The sequence below is a fragment of the Phanerochaete carnosa genome (assembly GCF_000300595.1).
Source record: "Phanerochaete carnosa HHB-10118-sp unplaced genomic scaffold PHACAscaffold_7, whole genome shotgun sequence".
In the NCBI taxonomy this organism is placed as follows: domain Eukaryota; kingdom Fungi; phylum Basidiomycota; class Agaricomycetes; order Polyporales; family Phanerochaetaceae; genus Phanerochaete; species Phanerochaete carnosa.
In genome coordinates, this window is record NW_006767634.1 from 286644 (window position 1) to 304650 (window position 18007).

The window sequence follows — 18007 nt, forward strand, 5'->3', positions numbered from 1 at the left end:
CGAGAGACTCTGTGAAGTTTGAGCACGTCTGGTAGAGATAAGAAGGAAAGAACGTAGAGCGAGATATCAGCGGATAGCCGGGGGAACATCGTTGTCTCAACGAGAGTTGTGTTATCAGCGATCTCCGCAGCATGATGGTTGCAACAAAGAGGTGAGCGTGTAGGATAAGGCCCAGAGGAACGCAATTGCCAGGCGTACCGAGCTGGCACGCGCGCTAAATAGTTTCTCCGACGCGTTCGGTTGGCCTGGCTGCCATATTCGGTCCTCGTTCAACTTGCATTGTCCTACCACTCAGTCTTTCATCGATTTTCGCGCACAGGCCGCGATGAGATCTGAGTCATATATCCGCCGAGCCGCTCGACGAGTCCCATATAAAGTGTGGGCATCTGGGGAGGGCAGCAAGCAACAATCCCCTCCACCATGGCGCAGCGCGATCGCTCTCGTACGCCACCTAACCCGCCGGGCCAGGCACCGACTAATATGACACCCAATCAACCTCAGTACGCTAGGACCGCACCACCAGACCTAGGTCTCAAGGCGTCACGAAGCATCGTTGTTGAAGACCTCAAGGAGTCGGTGCCATCGTACAGCGCCGACTACTTCTTCCAGGCCTATTTGCCTCCACTGGATCCCGACATAGACCTGGATGCCGTGCTGCAATACCTTGGCGACAATGGCCACATTACCTACAACCAACTTGATGCCTTCCGGCGTGTGTTGCCAGCTACCCGTCGCAAGGCGGCCGACGATATGTTCGCAGATCCTCACAAGACGGAGGATGTCGTGTTCGCACAGCTAGAGCCGCTTGCGGAGGCGGTGACGGCGGCGGTGAAGAGCGTCAGTGCCAATTCGAACAGAGAACCAACAGTGAGGTTCAAGTGTCGACTGACAAGTCCGCCCAAGTCTTCGGATCGAAGTAACACGTCGAAGCCCGACGCGTACGGTATACGGTCGGAGGCGCCACGCAATGGACGAGCGGAGTGGGTTGACATCGCGGTTCCTGGAGAGTTCAAGACGGCGGAAGGAGAGTCTAAGACACATGATGTACATCTGCACTTCAGGACCTCTTCCATACTGTCACTGATTGCGGATCCACGCTAGAATCGAGTCAAAGTGTTGTGGTCTTTGAATCACATCATGCGCGAGGATGCGCGTAGGAGATTCGTCATCGGCTTCACCATCGAGGGAGACCGTATGCGGCTGTGGTTCGCGAGCCGGTCAGAGGTGGTCGCGTCGTGGCCGTTCAATTTCATTATGGTGGGTCCTCATCTCGTCCTGCCCTATGTGCGAATAAACTCACATGTCCTGCTCGTGGTGTAGAACCCTCGGCGCTTCGTAGAGTTTCTGCTGCGAATCATGTACGCCGGTGAAGCCGATCTTGGCTGGGACACTACCATTCGGCGGCTCACCACTCCCGATGGACATACTCAGCTCGAGATCACCGTCAACAATAAGAAGTATCGAACACTGCGGCTGATATCGTCAATTGGCGCGGACAGCCTTCGAGGCCGCGGTACACGTGTCTGGGAGGTGGTGCAGGTCGACGGCGACGGCAACTTTGTCGCCGGGCCATTCGCGCTCAAGGACTCCTGGGTCGACTCTGATCGGGTTCGCGAATGGCAGATACTCCATAGAATCCGTGTCTCCGGCAGCAACGAACGCCACAACACTTGTTTTGAGAATCACCTGCCGCACATTTTGGAGCATTGGGATGTTCTCGTGAACGATAGTCCGGATGACACGCACAATACCATGAGGCGAGCTGTAGATGCCACGATCTCCACGCACAGGAGGGCGTTACCGGTCCTAATCAATCCGAGTGTACGGCAGAAGGTCATGAGCAAGCATCCGGCGGTGGGGGCTTTCAACATGCCGGAGGCCACGAAGCAGCCACTGGACTTCGCCGCGAAGACGCATCACCGCGTCGTATTCAAAGGGGTAGGCAAGAGTATCGTCGAAGTCGAGTCTATGGAAGAGGCATTTCGCCACCTGCGGAGAGCTGTACTAGGTGAATCGCCTTACATAAATGACCTCACCCCTTGTCTTACCGCCGCCCTTAGTCCTTTGCTGCCTGCACGAGTGTGGCTGGGTCCATCGAGATATCAGCTCTGGCAACATACTTGTCGTGGGCAAGAATGTGGTGATCAGCGATGTGGAGTATGCCAAACGCATGTCTGACACCACAGTGCATACCGGTGTTCGTACGGTGAGTAACGTTTTGTCCTCCGGTCTCATCCTGGAATGTCTAAACGCCAAGCAGGGTACGGCCTTTTTCATGCCGGTTGAAATTGACAACCACGGCTATCTCTTTGACAGCGAAGACGCAGCCGAGGACGACTCGCCTGTGGACTACGAGTTGGCCTTTGCTGAGCTCGAGCTGCCCACAGACCGGACTCCCTCAGCCTCCGCCACCCCACCAGCTATAATGCAAGTATCTATGAGTCTCGCACAAGACTCCCAACCGCAGCCTCCCCCGGCCCTTTTCCAACATAACTACCTCCACGACTTGGAGTCGCATCTGTGGCTTTCCTTATATGTGCTCATCTGTGGCAAGATTAGGGACTCGTTTCAAGATCGCCCCGAGGTCGACTTCAACGCATGTATGCAGCGTCACGGTGATCTTGCTGTAAACCTTTTCTGCGACAGAAGGTTCCGACTAGCGGTCATGACCAGCAGCAGCAAGCTCAAGACGGAACTCTGGGGCCTGCTGCCACAGATTATGGCCATAGCGCCGGAGCTGGATCAAGTTCGCACACTGATAGCCACGCGGTACAGGCAGTTTGAGCACGACCTCGGCACTGTCCATATGATGAACGCAACCGAAATGGGTTCTCTGTACGTCTCGATACACAAGAGGTTCGGCACGATGGTCAACCTCCTGAAGAACAACAACCTTCACGTCGTCGTCGATTCAACCCCATTCCCTTTCGAGGAGCGCATGCACCAGATACTAGAGGAGAACGCGATTAAGGACGCAGATGGTAGGGTCAAGCACGAGGCAAAGGCGGCTGATGACGACGACGACGACGAGCAGGCGCGGTCGCGCAAACGACCACGCGTTGTCGCGGATGCTTCCGCACCTTCGTCTGTTCTTCCCACTCACGACGTCTTCGGGCCCGTCCAACAGACAGGTTTCGGTGGGCCCTCGACCCGTTGAGCATATCAGCCTGGTCGCAACTGCGGTGAAAGGGCCCTTCAGTGGCCGATGTTTACTGCTCTGTTTCGGGCACCTGTTATTCTGATCGCGAAATGTAAGCGAAATGCCAGTATATGGCTACCATTGAGTCCTTGTTACGCCTGTCCCTTGTGTATACTAGACTGCTGTAGCCGTGTTGTCGTAATACATCTGCATCTTTGTACTCGCATTCAACGAAGGGTGATCTTTGATGGCATTGGTAGCGCATGTATGAATACAGGGATATGTAGTTATAAGCATATCCAAGCAAGCATTCATGTTCGTCTGCGAATTGGCGAAGCACGAAAATAGCCGTAAGCGAGTCAGCATCGTACAGCTCAGAGCGGATAGCTACCGCACGTATCTCTGCCGTTCAAGTTCGCATGCCGTCCCGTCCGCTCTCGGGGCATACGCCGATGCCCCGCCCCGCCCCGCCCCGCTCGTCCTGATACATTTGCACGGCATCCCACACCAGCAAAAGCCCTGTCGTGTGCATCTGCGCGTTTCCAAGCACGGCGCCGTAGAGCGACGCGAGCTCGCGGGGATACGGGAGCCGCATGCGAAGCTGCGTGTCTCAGAAAGGACCAGCTGGATTTGTCCGCAATGCATCCACTTGCGCTCGACTCAGCTAGGACACTGTGCGAGTAAGAGGTACGATGCTTACGGAATCCTTTCCGTATTTTGAGGCCTCTGACCAGTCGCCTTAGACAATTACATCCTCATGAGCAAAGAGCACGTCTAGAGATACGAGCGTTGACGTTGAATGACGACGAGTTGGTGGCGAATAAGCGGCAGTTTCATCGTGGTTTAACAAGACGAGAACGTCCCGTCGAGAGGAATATTGCTAGGCGCCAATATTGAATACTTCTGACAAGTCAACCTCGCTTGCTTGCAGCCACATTCTATGTCTAACACCTCAACACAGCATTAATCTTCATGGATGTGCGTGCGTGGCGGTGGTTAACGCAGGAATATAGGGAGTGGTGTGAGTCATCATCTCGAATCATTGCCTCGCTGCGCTGCTCATACTTTTCCTTCAGGCAGGGAATCCAGGCCGTTTTCCACGTTCATCTGTTCTTGGGAGCAGCTCCCTCGTGAGCTACAAGACTGCATACATGACACACTGGAGAGCATTAATGACAAAACGGTCTCAACGCTCTCCATGGTTTCGAAAGCCTGGGCTCGACGTCTTCGCCCTCATCTCTTCACCCGGCTTAGCCTGGAGAGTGAGGAGGATTGTCGTATGCTCTATGGTATATTGCGATCTCCGCTATCCGCTTGGCTTGCAGAGTACGTCACGACGCTGTTATTCAGCATTGATGGCTACCCTTCCCGTCCACTCTGGATGGCGCTCCTTCGTCTTTTGCCGGCGTGCCGCACTGTCCAGCACATCCCTATCAAACCCTCTGGACGTTTGCTACATAGCGCAGCTATGAAAAGGTCGTTTCGGAACGTCACCTGGCTGTATCTGCGCCACTGCAACTTCTCGTCGTTCCGAATAGTGCTTCGGGTACTGGCGGATATCACTCACCTAGACACCGTCATACTCGAATACGTCACATGGTTGGGTGAACCCCCTGCGACAGCCGATGCTGCGACCAATATCTGCTCTGGCTCATTTAGCTATATCCGTGTAATCGAGCAGTGGGACTGCACAGACAACATCGCGGTAGCTGCTTGGATCCTAGCAGCCACAAGCACCCGACACTCGTTCACCCGAGGTCGAACCACAGGGCCAGCGATTCCTGCCGAGACGTGGGCCGTCGTCAGATTCGTCCAGATCTTCTTGCAAAGTGGCGACTCAATTAGACGGACTTCGTTTGAAGTCATTAAAGGAATCCGAGGTGAGATTCACTTGCCACTCTTCCAGGGCGCCGTCATATTTACAAGGTGTTCACAAGGTGCTTATATGTTCACCGGTTCTTTGAGAAGTTTCCCTTTGGTTGGGGAACCGATAATCGCAAATATCTTGGTCCAGGTCGCTAGGTCCGCACCTTCCGACAACAGCAATGAGACTTGGTCTGTTCGCAGAATTGCCCTCGCCGACACGGAAGATGACAAGTCGCCCCCATACTTTCAGTCTCTCAATTGGCCCGCAATTACATCCCTTCTACCTTGTTACCCACGGTTGGAACACTTTCAGGTCCTTTGTGGAGAGGAGCATGCAGCAGAAGACTTTCGCGTGCTCTCTGACAAGGTCATGGAGGCTGTGAATCACCACCGAGCTGTCACGATCGAACACGGCCCCGAACTGCCGGATGGGAGGTTCCTGGAGCCAATGCTGTTTGGTCTTACTGAAAGAGATCTGGCAAGGACGCGACAATCCAAGGTGTGACTGGGAGCCTGATTCTATTGCATGTTGCTGAGAGATCCGTTTATGCAGAGCCAGCGGCGAAACGATGGGTGCCGGCCCTGTTCAGTAGCTGAAAAGCCAAAATGAGGGGTTTGACTGTCCAGCATCTTGTTCCGGTTTTGTCATATTTATGCAAGACGTCTCCGATACGCTGTCGGGCCGTCCCCTTCTGATAGAGATCGGGTTTCCGAGGGCGAGCTCGAGTGCCATCTCGCGACATTGGAGAGGTGGTCTCTTCAGGCGACGACCAGTATTATTGGGCCTGTCTCAAGAAATACAAAGATGCGGACCCAGCATGCTGGGAAAACTTCTTGCCACAAGAATATTTAACTTCGTCAGAAGAGACAAACATGAGCTGCGGCGCACTTGATACCGAGGCCCTTTCCTCACACTACCGGCGATGCTCTATGTTGTGTTGTATCCCCCGAAGACGTTTTATGTGGGGGGAATGAGGTTGTTCAACGTGATAAAGCACTCTGAAGTGTTGCATGATCGAGTCCTTTGTGGCGATGCGATATTTGAGGCTAGTAGTTGCCGCCTTTCTCGGGTCATGCCAAGCATTTCAAGTACTAATGGTCCATTTTCTCCGCACCCTACAGCATCGTCGATCGTACGTATACCTTACAATGCCTACGCAGCAAGCTTGTGGCCGAGCCCTGACTTCAAATCAACAATCTCTTCAATGACCCGCATCGCCAGGCCCGGAGGCAGCACTGAACCCAAAGCTTGACGTGGCGGAGACGGAGTGCGTGGCGTCCATCTGGAAGTCGTTACTCTGGTTATATATTGGCGTCACGACGCTGATGGTGTGGTCCATCGATGCCCAGTGGTGGCCGGACCCGTCCGCATTGGCATGACAACTGATAGCGTCGTTACCAACCCTCTTCGCGGCGGCGAAGGCGGCATTGCTGCCTGGTGCCGCTGCCGCCGCTTTGTCATTGGATGGGTGGATGCTTAGGTGGCGCTCCATGTGCCCACGAAGGGAGCTCCAGGCAATGGTCTTGACGGTGCAGGGTTTGAAGGGGCAGTGCAGGTAACTACCGACGGCGATTAATTAGCTTAGGCCTTGCTATGTAGCGGGCAAGTTGGCTTACTTTCTGTCATCTCCGTGAAGGTCGCGCAGTCTATGATTATCCCGGACATGATCGAGATAATACTGTCCGTTTAGAGCAACGAAAGGGCAAGATGGGAAGTAGTCTGCGCAAGAGACCGCTTTCTCTTTGGCCTGGAGTACACGCATCGTGAGTGCGAAAACCATGCGCGAATTTGTCTACTTACGTCAATCACAGGCCATATATCAGTGTAATCCCCGTCTGACATGGTTCACTGTATTTCCTCTGGGCAGCGACCTGGTTGTGTTTGGGCTTGAAGGAACGTGGAAGTAAGAGAGAAAGGTGCGTGCGTCTGCTTGGCATCCTTGATCAGCAATTCGTCTGTAAGCCTTGTCCACGGACAGGAGCTGTCTAGAAATTGCACTGCCACTTCATTGCTTCCGGAGGCGATGCGCACAGTAGCTCCCGGCCGTGCAGATGATTAGGCGGCAGAGACGATCTGTCGGTCTCATTGACGGCTCGACTCGGATGCAATTGGGTATCTGATCATGGATACTTACGGGCAGTACAGGAAATTGACCAATATTACAGCCTTGAATATCAACCGACGCTATCACTGACGCTCTAGTCCTGCCGCAAATGCAGTGCTCTGGCATTTGATACATAGCCTACCTCCCTGATATTTTCAGCTTCGATGTTGTGTGCTCTGCTGCCTCGTAGGTACTGTCATGTACTGTGCACACACCCGCGCCTTCCACAGAGCGGGAGCAAGTGTGCGCCTATACCATTCATGTCCGGGCTGTTTGCGTTATCAGACAATTGCAGGAATCAGACTCCTCAACTTCAGAGAGACTATGCCCGTCGAATGACATTACTATCTCTTGTCTGTGTTGGTATTTTGAGCCGAGCATTTGATTTCTAGTCACAAATAATTATATTAACATATGGCATACAACCAGCCGTAGGAATGGAATTTGCTCTGATAGTCCGGAGTATGTGGAGAGGTATTAAGCCTTACAGCGGGCGAAAGTCTCTGAAGGCAGTCCATATCTTACTAGTAGGTGGGGAGCTGGTCCGGAGACTGCTCCGCGGCATCAAGCGCAGGCATGTCCGGGATCATCCATCCCTCCAACCACCTCTTCTGTGAAATCGTATAAAGTGACCACGACGTCCTGGCCGAATCCCCTGAGATCCTGCTCTACGGCGACAAACCCCTGGCCGAGCGCAGTCCCGATGCCGCCAAATTTCCCGCCGGACGCGGTCGACCTCGTCGGAGTCCTTGAGCCCGTCGAACCCGCCGAAGTCGTTATCAATGTATGCGACGGCGCCAGGTGTGACCGCGGCGAGGCTCTCCGCGTCCCTTTCGAGCTTGTCAACGACGCCACGCCTCTTGGGTGGTGACGGGCTGTTTGTTGGGAATGCGCCACTGCTGGGCCACTCCGGGTCGCCGTACATTGGCGACGGCTGGGACAGCCCTGGGGCGTACGGGTCGGAATTGAAAGCCTGCATATCTGGAAAGCCGTATTCTGAACACTGCTCGCGGTCGCTGGGTCCGAATGCAGTCCCGGGCGGTGGCTGCTGCTCGTGGTGGGCTGGGCTATACGAAGTCGCTGGCGGAGCTGATGTCGCATTCGCAGGCCCGCTGTGTGTCCAGGCGTGGATCTCAGTGCGACTGTTTGGAGCATTATGGATATAGTCGAATCTTTCATCGTGCGACTGCTGTGGCGTAGAGTGGCGGGAGGAGCAGAGCCTATGTAGCTAGACGGCGTTGCAGACGTGTGGTAATAATCAGTGCGATGGTCAGCAATCTGGAAAACTGAGGCACTCACCCAGGATCTAAAGGACTGCATTTTCGTGGAGATTCGAATATTCAAGGATACAGATAAAGGTAGCGAGCTTAGGAAGGCAGATTTTATACTGCTCCAAGGGACGCTCGTAATAAGATCTCCGTGGCATGCTTTCCAGATCCTTCCTGCGAGAATCGCCAGGTGTTAGAGACATGTACCAAGTGAGCGAGGCACAACTTACTTAGTTTCTTCGGAGACATTTTGACCCAAAGGGATTCGCGGCTCGAGCTTCTCCAGGATGGTCACGGCAAGTATGTCGCGTCGCTCGCACTGCCAGTAGAGGGTGCAGAGGGACATTAATCCGGTCCTGTAGGAGAACTGCGTTTTCTTCCTTGCTGTCTTCAGGGCGGTATCTCTTTGCGAGGGCGAGCAGCTGCTGCTTTACATCAGAGTTGTCGAGAACCTCTGCTTCAAAATAGCCGTAGCAGCGCGGTATACTGACTCATTGGAGGCATTCCATCTCGTCGTAAAACCAGGCCTCGCGGACGAGTGAGATAACGCGATTTATGCGTGCGGCTTTGACCACCAGAGGAGGGATGATGGTCTCGGAGCTCGCACCAGACAGCTGGGCGTCTATGAGATCGAAGACGATACTCGAGTGGCCATGACCAAGATAATCTCCTAGAGAAGCACGTAGGTATGCGTCTTCTGTAGGAGGCAATTGGAAGGGACGGCGCTCCGGCATGTCAATAAGAAACAGCTCGGTCCCACAAGGATTGCGATACATGAATCGAATAAGGTCCGGCGGGACGTCTCTACGCTGAAATCGGGCCGTGAGCGAGCCCGACCGGGGATCTTTTGATGAAGGAAAGAGGCCAGTAAGAGCAACGGCTGCGATCGCATTCAACAGCTATGTGCCCGTGGTCAGAGTGTGATACAAAATGCCGCTCTGGAAAGCGAACATACCAGTGGTAGTGGTGGCTGGAGGTAAGCAAGGTAAGCGCCTTCAAGCCTCCGCCAGCTGTCGCTGCAGAGGCAGGAGCAGATCCTCAGGTGGAGGCTGGGCCATTTGTGCCCAAACGAGGCCAGGGCCGGCGACAAACTCCAGCTTGCGGTTCACCTACTGCTCCCAGAGCATAATGAGTAACTAGTACTAGGCTCAGAGGAATAGGCCCGATTGTTCTCGCCTGTAATGATCTATGCCCCTTCCATACGCCACTTCGCCCCGTCTGTACACTAGTATGCGAATTGCGTTCAATGATTATTTGCATTCGATTCTGAGCGACCGGAAGAACAGTTTATAAGCTGCTCATTTCTACGAGATCGAGGCGATGCGTGCACGAGCAGTGCTGAGGCTCGAGAACTCTTTGCCACCAAGGAAGATCATCGCGTTGCTCTATTTCTGTCAAATTTCTGAGTCATTTGCACGAAATCCGGACATGAAGTGAAACAAAAACCCGATATTACTTGCTCCTATCGAGGCAAATACGGCTAGCGTTCAGGCTAAATCCCTGCCTCGAGCTCTCGAGCTTATTTCAGAGTGGGTCCTTGGGGTGAGATGGTCTTGACACGCCATACCGGGTTTCCTAGGCGGCAGGGCCACGGCGTTACTGCATGATAACGCCGTATCCCTATCTTCGACGAGAGACTCTCGCCACAGCTCTTTCATGCCGGGGAATGTGGCGACGTCGAAGATGATCGCTGCCAGCATGGTGATGTTCAAATGCAGCATACAATGGGTTGCGCTCTGCTCAAAGATCAGCAACGTCCGGTAATCTGTGAAAATGAACCTGCAGGGCGTGTCCTGAGCACTATCGATCGCAAACCCAACGACAGGTCTGTATTCAAGATGACCAATCAGCCTCAGCACAAACTCGCCTTGACAAAACCAGTGTGGCACCAGCTATCGACACCGGGCCCGTGTCGAGGTGGTGACTGCGTGTGCTGGCGCGACATGACGTGTTCGACGCGTAAACAGATCCTTGTACAGCGGTTAACGTTCATTACGTTTCGGTCCGCCAGGCACGTATTCGCGCACATGAAGGCACATGAGAATGCACAAGTGACCGGACCTCGAAGGCGAGGAGCTACATCGCGAGCCCGGAAAGAACCGGTAGGTGTATGCGCTGTGAGTGCGGTTGAAGGTTATGCCAGGGATATATTGACCGTGCAAGAAAGACATTAACGAACTGAAGCCGTACAGAGCTGGACGAATCGACAATGGTCAAACTACGGAACTAGGCATATAGCGTAGACGCAAACACGACACTGGGCGCACACAGGGTCAAAGCAGTCACGAGACCGTTATGCCTGTTGCTTAGCCTTCCATTCCTTGATCGCTTGCCTGGCCCGGTCGACGTGGGGCTGGGAAACGATGTAAGAAACAGATAGCACGGTGGGCGAGTGCGACGCACCTGCTTATCGCCATCAGACATGCCTCGCCATACCTCGCCTGCGTGCTTGGCAACGTCTCGCGCAGGCAGATCAGGATTCTCTGTAGCATAGCGTTGCCGGAAGGTCTCATTGAACCAACTGTGGCCCGCACGTGAGCGACAAGCTTCGGGCGCTTACAAGGAGAAAGAAAACGGGCGACGCACGCGACGAAAGGAGGGGCTGGCTGCCCTGAGTTTTTGCTCTTGCGCCTCAGTCTGCTAGCGTTGGGATCACGGGCGGTCCTGCGGCGATTGAGCTCGTTGAGAATCTTGCGGTCGACGGTGGTGAAGTACTCGTTGCGACGCTTGGCATACTCCACTCGGGCAGCGGCAGACTCGTCGCGGAAGGGCTGCTTCTCGGCCTCGGACATGGCGCGCCATGTGCTGGATGCTTCTTTGATTACTTCATGGGTTTCATCGAGCGACTTGATCCCGCGGCCTGCCATATATCTCTTCCAGAAGAGGAGCCAAGGACCCGCCGGCATCTTGGGCGGCCTGTCCTCGGGGCGAATGGTGAGGCCTGCGAGTACGACGTGTTCAGTTGCGTGCTACGCGCGCAAGGTAGACAACGCACGCTTTGGCTTCGGCGGCGCCTTCTCCTTCTTTGCTTTAGGCTCCGCTTTGGGCTTAGCAGCCTTCGTCGGCTTTTTGACCGTCTTCGTGGACTTGGTCGCGGTAGTGTTGGGCTTGTCGAGTGCCTTCTTTGTCTTGGGCGCGCTCGCAGTCGTCGTCGCCTTCGCCTTCGCCGCCGGGAAGGCAAGCTGAGGGGTCGTGAGGAACGTACGTGTCAAGGCAGTCTGCGACGCGACGAGCGGTGCACGCGACCTCAGCAACGTCGGCGCCGCGAGCGTTGGCAGTCTGAACGCAACTCTTTGCGCGAGTACCGAGAGCATTGTAGGTGGACGTCGAAAGTAAAGAACTCAAAGTTGATATTTCTCGCCAGGAGTCTTGTTGTTTGCCCGTATTTGGCGTCGCACTCGTGGCCCTAACCCTGTAACGCGTTCGCGCCCGATCGGACCCTAACCCCAGGACCGCTTCACCCGCCTCGAGCTTGCATCTCATTCATCTCTTCCTCACAGCTACAATGTCGCAGATTCCGCCTTTGAATCAGCCTTCTATGACTCTACCGACGCTACAGCCTGCATCTCTTCCCATCGCGCAACTCGAGTCTCTTCGTTCGAAGATCAACTCCATGGTCGAATCCATCCAGACATTACAAGCGACTATTGATCAGCAGGGGCAGAATGCCATGCCTTCCTGGCCAGACATACTGTCGAAATACACGATACTTCTCTCGCAGTCGCACAACCTGTCCATGTCTCTCGTCGGTACGGCCGCTGCCGTGAGGCCCGTGAATGGACACGGCGGGACGCATGCGCCAGTGAACCCTTACGAAAGGCTCGCGTTGCACCCGAGCATGCCTATGACCGATCACCAACTCGACAATGATCTCATTCCTCTTCTGCGCGGCCAGCAGACTACGGACGTGCTCAAGCTCGAGAACGACACGGTCCGGCACCTCGCGGAGCACATGTCCACCCGCGGCTCGCTTGGTGTGCTGGGCCTGACGGGCACAGGCACAGGCACGGGTACGAACAACACTGCACGCCCTCGGTTCGGCGCACAGGACAAGAAACCCGAGTATGCAGACATCCTACGCGAATGCGATCAGATCAAGGTTGAACACGACGAGCGCGTTGACCGAGCGGTGCGTGCTGTCACACTGCTTCGCGAGAAGTTCGACTGGAAAGCGCGTGTGGAAGTCGAGAATGAGGAGCCGGAGGAGCTAGATTGGAACCCACTGGACGACGTAGGCGGTGCTGAGACACATGCAGACGAGGACGTCGAGATGAACGTAGATGGCGGTGCACAGACAGGAGACGAGGGGAGGGAAGATGAAAGCAACGAGAGCGAGGAAGAAGAGGAATTGGAGGAGGTGCTTGGTAATGGTGCTGATAATAGCTCTCCTATCGGGACGCCGCAAGCTTTCGCGATGAACGAAGATGTCCCACCAGAATTTTGAGGTGCAGCAGGGTCGGAGGATAGACCATCAGTGCGTTTACATAATGCGCCAGAGCTTCTATGTGCTCAGCTCGCTCTGAACTAAAGTAACATATGCTAGAGCACCAATATATTTAATATACATTACACGCCAGCGAACAAGCAAATACCATGCTCTAAGGTCTCATCAGTTCTATCCAGCAAAAAGACACGCGCAAAATCCGTGTGGTTCTTACAAACTTGCCAAATGTGTAGAGAAGATCTCCGCCCCATGCGCGATCGACGCCCAGCCTTGTCATGTGGTCTCTCGGGACCATGAGGACATTCGTGTGCGCCTCTTGAATGACTTGCATCGAACCTTCACACCGGCAGACCTTGAGAGGGGAGGGCCACAAAGATCAAGTGAGAAAATATTGCACGCTCCGTGAAAATTTTCTGAAGAACCTGGCTGGTAGAATGCCGCGCGTTTCTCAAAAAGAAACATCAACTCCACAAGCAGAAATCGTCGAGCTGCGGGAAGTGCATCGTACGCAGTCCAGGACGGATGCGAGGCTGGCTGTTCAGAATGCAGTGGATCGGGTCATCAACAGGGTCGAGAAGTTTGACGACATGTCCTACGCACGTATTGGACTGATTCTTTTCAGGTAAGTGCGAGAGCGGTGCAAAAACATCGTGTACGCGCTCATGGCAACGAAATTGCAGTCTGGGATTGTGCACATTTCTGTACGCTTTCGGTGAGTACAGGTAACTCAACGCAAACCCTGCGTCTGATATCCGTTTAGAGCAAACTATCGTCAGCACCGCGGCTTCCGATATCGGTGCAGGTGTCAAGGCGAAGGGCTCACTGACGTGGATCACTACCTCGTATCTGCTCACCACCACCGTCTTTCAGCCCTTAACGGGTCGACTCTCTGTATGTAGTTTCAACTTTTTTCTGCAGCTTCTTTTTGATCAAAAACATAAAGGATGTGTTCGGCACAAAACGCATGCTGGTGTGTGAAGTCTGGGTGTTCATCGTTGGAAATATCATTGCCGGCACATCGCGCTCCCTATCGCAGCTTGTTGCGGGGAGAATGGTTGCAGGCGTCGGTGGTGCAGGGCTACTCTCGCTGTGTACTATCATTGTGAGCCGTAAGTATTCACAGCTTATACTACACTCACGAGACTACTCATGCGCTGCCCTCCTGTAGAGCTGACTAATGAGAGACAAAGGAGCACGTATCTCAACCTAATCAATGCGGTATTCATCATTGCGGACTCGCTTGGTCCGATTCTCGGCGGACTGCTAGCCAAGTCTGGCAACTGGCGATGGATGTAAGTGCTCGCGTGTCCACGCTTCCCGGTAGTCCCTGATCAACTGTTGGGACAGCTTCCTTCTGAACGCGCCAATTGGCCCCCTCAGTGAGTACGTATCCTCACTGTAGCGCAAAACCATCCAACCAGCTCCGTCCAGTTACGGCCATCTTTATCTACTCGGTGCACATCCCGGCACCCTCACATGCCACTAATATTCGCACAGCGAATAGGTCCTTGGACCTGTTCGGCATGGGCTTCCTCGTCTCTTGGCTAACTCTGCTCATCGTCGCGCTGAACCTTGCGGGTGACGCATACACTTGGAACTCGCCCGTCATTATTGGCCTTTTCGCCGGCACTGGTATTGCATTCCTAGCCTTCGTCATCGCGGAGAACAAAACGACTCATCCGGTCGTGCCCATGAAGCTTTTCGTGCGTTGGAAGTATAGGAACGTGCCGATCATAACAAGTAGGTTTTATACTTGCTATCTTTCGCGTCTGAGCTGATAGCTTTATAACGCAGTTGCTCGCACTCTACTTTTCTTCCACCTTTTTGCAACTGTAGGTGGATTTGATACGCGCTCTCTAACCCTTGCTAATAGCATCCACCAGACGTTCTACGTCCCCATATTCCTTCAGGTCATCGGGCACTCCTCGACACTGGCGGCCGCACTCGTCATTCCGTTCCTATTCACGGCGGCGCTCGCCAGCTCGTTTACCAACTATTACGCGTCGAAGACGGATATCATTCGTCCGCCGTTCTGGATCGGGCTTGCGATTCTCCCCATAGGCATGGTAAGCGCGGCCTTCCTCTGTTCGGACGATGCATTCCACTGACAAACCACCAGGGGCTGATGACGACGCTGCATGAGGGCAGCAGCATTGGACAGGTTGTCGCGTACACCATCGTCAGTGGGATCGGCTTCGGCTCGGTGGGTATATGCTGGCTATATGCGCTTCCTCGAGGCTAACTCACCTCGCAGGGCACTATCGTAACGATGGTCATCCCCCAAGCAGGACTGCCCAACGACCTCCTCCCGACCGTGACAGCCTTCATCTCCGCTCTCCCGAACCTCGGCGGCGTCCTCGGTGTAGGCATCATCGGCACAGGTACGCTAGCCCCTTCCACACTTTCATCACTCCTAACAAGGCCCGCTCCCGCGCCAGTCATTAACAATCGCTTCCGCGCGAGCATCGCGCCATTCGCCTCGGGTTATGCCCTTGCGCACATCAATGACGCCGTTGCCGCGGCGCACGACCCGCTCATTGGCGCGCGCGTCGTTGCCGCATACGTCGGCGCTTTCCAGCTCGGGTACCGCATCCTAACCGGCGTGGCCGTCTTCCAGCTCGTGCTGTGTCTTGGCTTGGGGCGCGTGGTTCTTGACGCGAACGAAGGCGCCCCCGCGGCAAGCATGGGCCCGACAGACCAGGAGCGACCAGACACTGCAGAGGTCAAGGATAAGAATGCTATTGGAGAGCTAGGTGCTGCGTGCATTGTACAGGAGGTTGACAAGGACAAGGAGATGGAGAACCGTGAGGCTAAGTACCTTGATGAAAATTGTATGAGACAGAGGAAACGATGTGGCTCCGGGTAGAGATAGCGATAAATAGACATGACAGACATGATACGAAGAGAGACCCATCCAAGCCTTGTGCTGAGAATTACGCCCAAGGATTGTGCCTTTGGAGCTCATCATAATTGTCCACGACAATCTGCGCATGCGCGGGTGGCGTCTCTGCGCGCGTGACGGCCATGTCCTCAACGGCCGTCCCCTCAGTCTCCAAGACCGCATCGACGTCCTCGCCGACGGCGAACGGGCTGTGCGCCTCACCGTGCGCGTCTACTTCCACTTCGCCACGCTTCGGTCCATCTTCGTCCTGCACGACATACCCGCGGCGGTACACCTTGCGCAGGCCCTGCGGCTCGCCGCGCCGGCGCTCGTGCGCCGACTCCTCGTGCGCCGCGTGTGAGTCCTCGACGACGAGGTCGACCGCGTCCGGCGGGAGCGCCGTGCGCTCGTCCTCCCTGTGCGGCGACGCCTTGGATGACGGCGGGGGCCGGGGGCGGCTGTGCGGGCTGCTCGCAGCCGACGACGGGTCCGACGAACCCGCAGAGGACGGCGCCGAGCCCGCGCCCGAGCCGGGGCCAGCGACCCTGCCCTGGTTCGAGAGCGTGCGTATCCGTGGCGACCGCGCGGGCGAGTGGCCGCCGAGCTTCGTCCAGCGGAGATGCACGTCGTCCGGCGCGTGCGCCGGGTCCGTAGCCGCGAGGCGGTCCGTCTCCTTATCGATGACGACCTGACGCACGGGCGGCGTGTCCGTGCGCTGCGGCGCCTTTCCTCGTGCACGCTCGCTGTCGGAGAGGTCAGACGTGGTGCGGCTGCGCCTGCCGGCCCCGACAGCGCCGTAGCCGCGCTTGGCGCTTGGCCCCAGGATGGAGGAAAAGTACGCGCCGCGTTCGTCCCGCAGGATGCGCTCTTCTTCGGTCCATATGCGCATGCGCGCCGATTCGTTGCTAACGTCGACGACCGGGTAGTTGTAGTCTCCGAAGAGCAGCTTCTGCGCCTGCCGGAAGAGCTCCTCGTCCTCGGGGTCGATGTCGGAGAAGGGTAAATCGTAGCCTTCGTTCGCGGGGTCCGAGAAGTTGTATAACGTCGTGTCTTCGTCTGATGGCGATTGCAGATCGGGCGCAAGGTGGACGACGTGCTGTGCTTGCTGCGGAAGAAGCGGAGCATGAACCTCTTCGCCCTGGTCGTCACGGCCAGTCACTCGCTCGATGGCCTTGTTGACCCTTCTCTCCATCGCTCCTGGTGGTTTGGTAGACGTGATTGGCTGAGGCAGCCAGTATTTGCGCTTTCCGCCCTGACTGTAGCGCAAACCAGCACGAATGCGCCGATCCCGCCCAGCGCCTTGGTGCATGAAGCCCTCGCTCGGCTCAAACTCGCGATAATCCATGCCTTCGCCACGAAGCGTAGTCTTGGTATCTTCCACGACGTCTTTCAAGCTAAACGCATCTCGTAAAGCGTGCCACATGGGCATCCGCGCGGCATATTTGGCGTGCGGGTCGATGTAGTCCACAGTCGAGAAAGCATACTGGTGGGCAATCGCGAAGAGGGGCATCTCGATGCATACAAGGGCGTCCGTGAGCGCAAGCGAGATGTGCTCACTATCTGTATATGGCCCCAGCTTGGTAATGACACCGGCAGCGACGAGAATGGAGATGAAGATGGACTGCCAGAAGGAGAAGAACAAAATGCCCTTAACACAGAGAAATTTCGGCATAGGTCTAGTCGCGACAAAGTTAAATAGTGCCGTCAAGTAAGAACAGACCGCGCACCTAAAGGGCTTGAGATCGTCGTTTACGCACATCCAGAATATGGCCAAGCAGTATAATGCCATACATATACTGATGTTGTATACTATACTGACGTAGAGGTAGCCAGAATTTGCTCGTAGGGCACCTTCGTTATACTTCCCGACTGCTTTCAGGATGATGGTGACCATGGCCAAAACAGGTTTGACCTGGACATACTCTGTGGTAGTCATCGTCAGTGAACAGAAGGCATGCTTAAGTTTGAGACTTACGAATGATACCCCGCTTCAAGAAGAGGAACGTATACGGATCGCTGACGTCAACTTCTGGCCAGAATAAGTTTCCAGGAAAGACGGGATACTTCGGAGGGCGGCCATGCAGTGATATCATGAGGGAACGTTCTCCCCCTAGATATTGGAGAAGGAGATCGAAAAAGCAGTAGATGACGAATGCCTTAGAGTGTGGAGTCAATCAAATGCAGCTCGGAGACGAAAGACTCGTGGAGATCCCGGGCAATGGCTGGCATACGCACAGACCTGGCCGAGCTACTGTTGTAAGCTGGGCCATTCAATGCCTTTGCTGAGACAGTGTGATCCCTGTA

General features: G+C 55.1%; 8 protein-coding genes across 8 annotated transcripts in view; 4 read left to right on the forward strand and 4 right to left on the reverse strand.

Annotated features, from left to right (window-relative positions):
- The first annotated feature begins 289 nt into the window (after positions 1 to 289).
- Positions 290 to 4019, forward strand: PHACADRAFT_124468 (uncharacterized protein). Its single transcript, XM_007397653.1, has 5 exons — positions 290 to 1044; positions 1102 to 1257; positions 1321 to 2008; positions 2061 to 2206; positions 2261 to 4019. The coding sequence occupies exons 1-5, from the start codon at positions 421 to 423 to the stop codon at positions 3155 to 3157; spliced, it is 2511 nt and encodes an 836-aa protein (XP_007397715.1). The 5' UTR covers positions 290 to 420; the 3' UTR covers positions 3158 to 4019.
- Positions 4020 to 5079: 1060 nt separating this feature from the next.
- PHACADRAFT_259181 (uncharacterized protein) lies at positions 5080 to 5512 on the forward strand (the record flags this gene model as incomplete). Its single annotated transcript, XM_007397654.1, has 1 exon — positions 5080 to 5512. Exon 1 carries the CDS (start codon positions 5085 to 5087, stop codon positions 5508 to 5510), a length of 426 nt encoding a protein of 141 aa, XP_007397716.1. The 5' UTR covers positions 5080 to 5084.
- Positions 5513 to 7537: 2025 nt separating this feature from the next.
- PHACADRAFT_210761 (uncharacterized protein) lies at positions 7538 to 8627 on the reverse strand (the record flags this gene model as incomplete). The annotated part of the gene is made up of 4 exons (XM_007397655.1): positions 7538 to 7721; positions 7793 to 8338; positions 8410 to 8552; positions 8609 to 8627. 4 exons carry the CDS (start codon positions 8625 to 8627, stop codon positions 7635 to 7637), a joined length of 795 nt encoding a protein of 264 aa, XP_007397717.1. The 3' UTR covers positions 7538 to 7634.
- Positions 8628 to 8869: 242 nt separating this feature from the next.
- PHACADRAFT_30122 (uncharacterized protein) lies at positions 8870 to 9505 on the reverse strand (the record flags this gene model as incomplete). Its single annotated transcript, XM_007397545.1, has 3 exons — positions 8870 to 9277; positions 9334 to 9394; positions 9492 to 9505. 3 exons carry the CDS (start codon positions 9503 to 9505, stop codon positions 8870 to 8872), a joined length of 483 nt encoding a protein of 160 aa, XP_007397607.1.
- A 997-nt stretch (positions 9506 to 10502) lies between these two features.
- Positions 10503 to 11696, reverse strand: PHACADRAFT_259183 (uncharacterized protein). Its single transcript, XM_007397656.1, has 4 exons — positions 11374 to 11696; positions 10965 to 11319; positions 10782 to 10899; positions 10503 to 10731 (listed from the first exon to the last, which is right to left on the reverse strand). The coding sequence occupies exons 1-4, from the start codon at positions 11690 to 11692 to the stop codon at positions 10672 to 10674; spliced, it is 852 nt and encodes a 283-aa protein (XP_007397718.1). The 5' UTR covers positions 11693 to 11696; the 3' UTR covers positions 10503 to 10671.
- A 262-nt stretch (positions 11697 to 11958) lies between these two features.
- On the forward strand, positions 11959 to 12906 carry PHACADRAFT_259184 (uncharacterized protein). Its single transcript, XM_007397657.1, has one exon. It carries the CDS (start codon positions 11992 to 11994, stop codon positions 12820 to 12822), a length of 831 nt encoding a protein of 276 aa, XP_007397719.1. The 5' UTR covers positions 11959 to 11991; the 3' UTR covers positions 12823 to 12906.
- An 880-nt stretch (positions 12907 to 13786) lies between these two features.
- PHACADRAFT_98931 (uncharacterized protein) lies at positions 13787 to 14224 on the forward strand (the record flags this gene model as incomplete). Its single annotated transcript, XM_007397658.1, has 3 exons — positions 13787 to 13931; positions 13991 to 14114; positions 14170 to 14224. 3 exons carry the CDS (start codon positions 13787 to 13789, stop codon positions 14222 to 14224), a joined length of 324 nt encoding a protein of 107 aa, XP_007397720.1.
- A 726-nt stretch (positions 14225 to 14950) lies between these two features.
- PHACADRAFT_147340 (uncharacterized protein) overlaps positions 14951 to 18007 on the reverse strand; it is a 3673-nt gene continuing 616 nt past the window's right edge. Inside the window, exons 2-5 of the mRNA XM_007397659.1 lie at positions 17679 to 17859; positions 17431 to 17626; positions 16494 to 17379; positions 14951 to 16418 (exon numbers count right to left, since the gene is read on the reverse strand). Of these exons, the coding sequence (XP_007397721.1) occupies positions 15756 to 16418; positions 16494 to 17379; positions 17431 to 17626; positions 17679 to 17859 (1926 nt within the window). The 3' untranslated portion in view covers positions 14951 to 15755. The remainder of the gene's footprint in view (positions 16419 to 16493; positions 17380 to 17430; positions 17627 to 17678; positions 17860 to 18007) is intronic.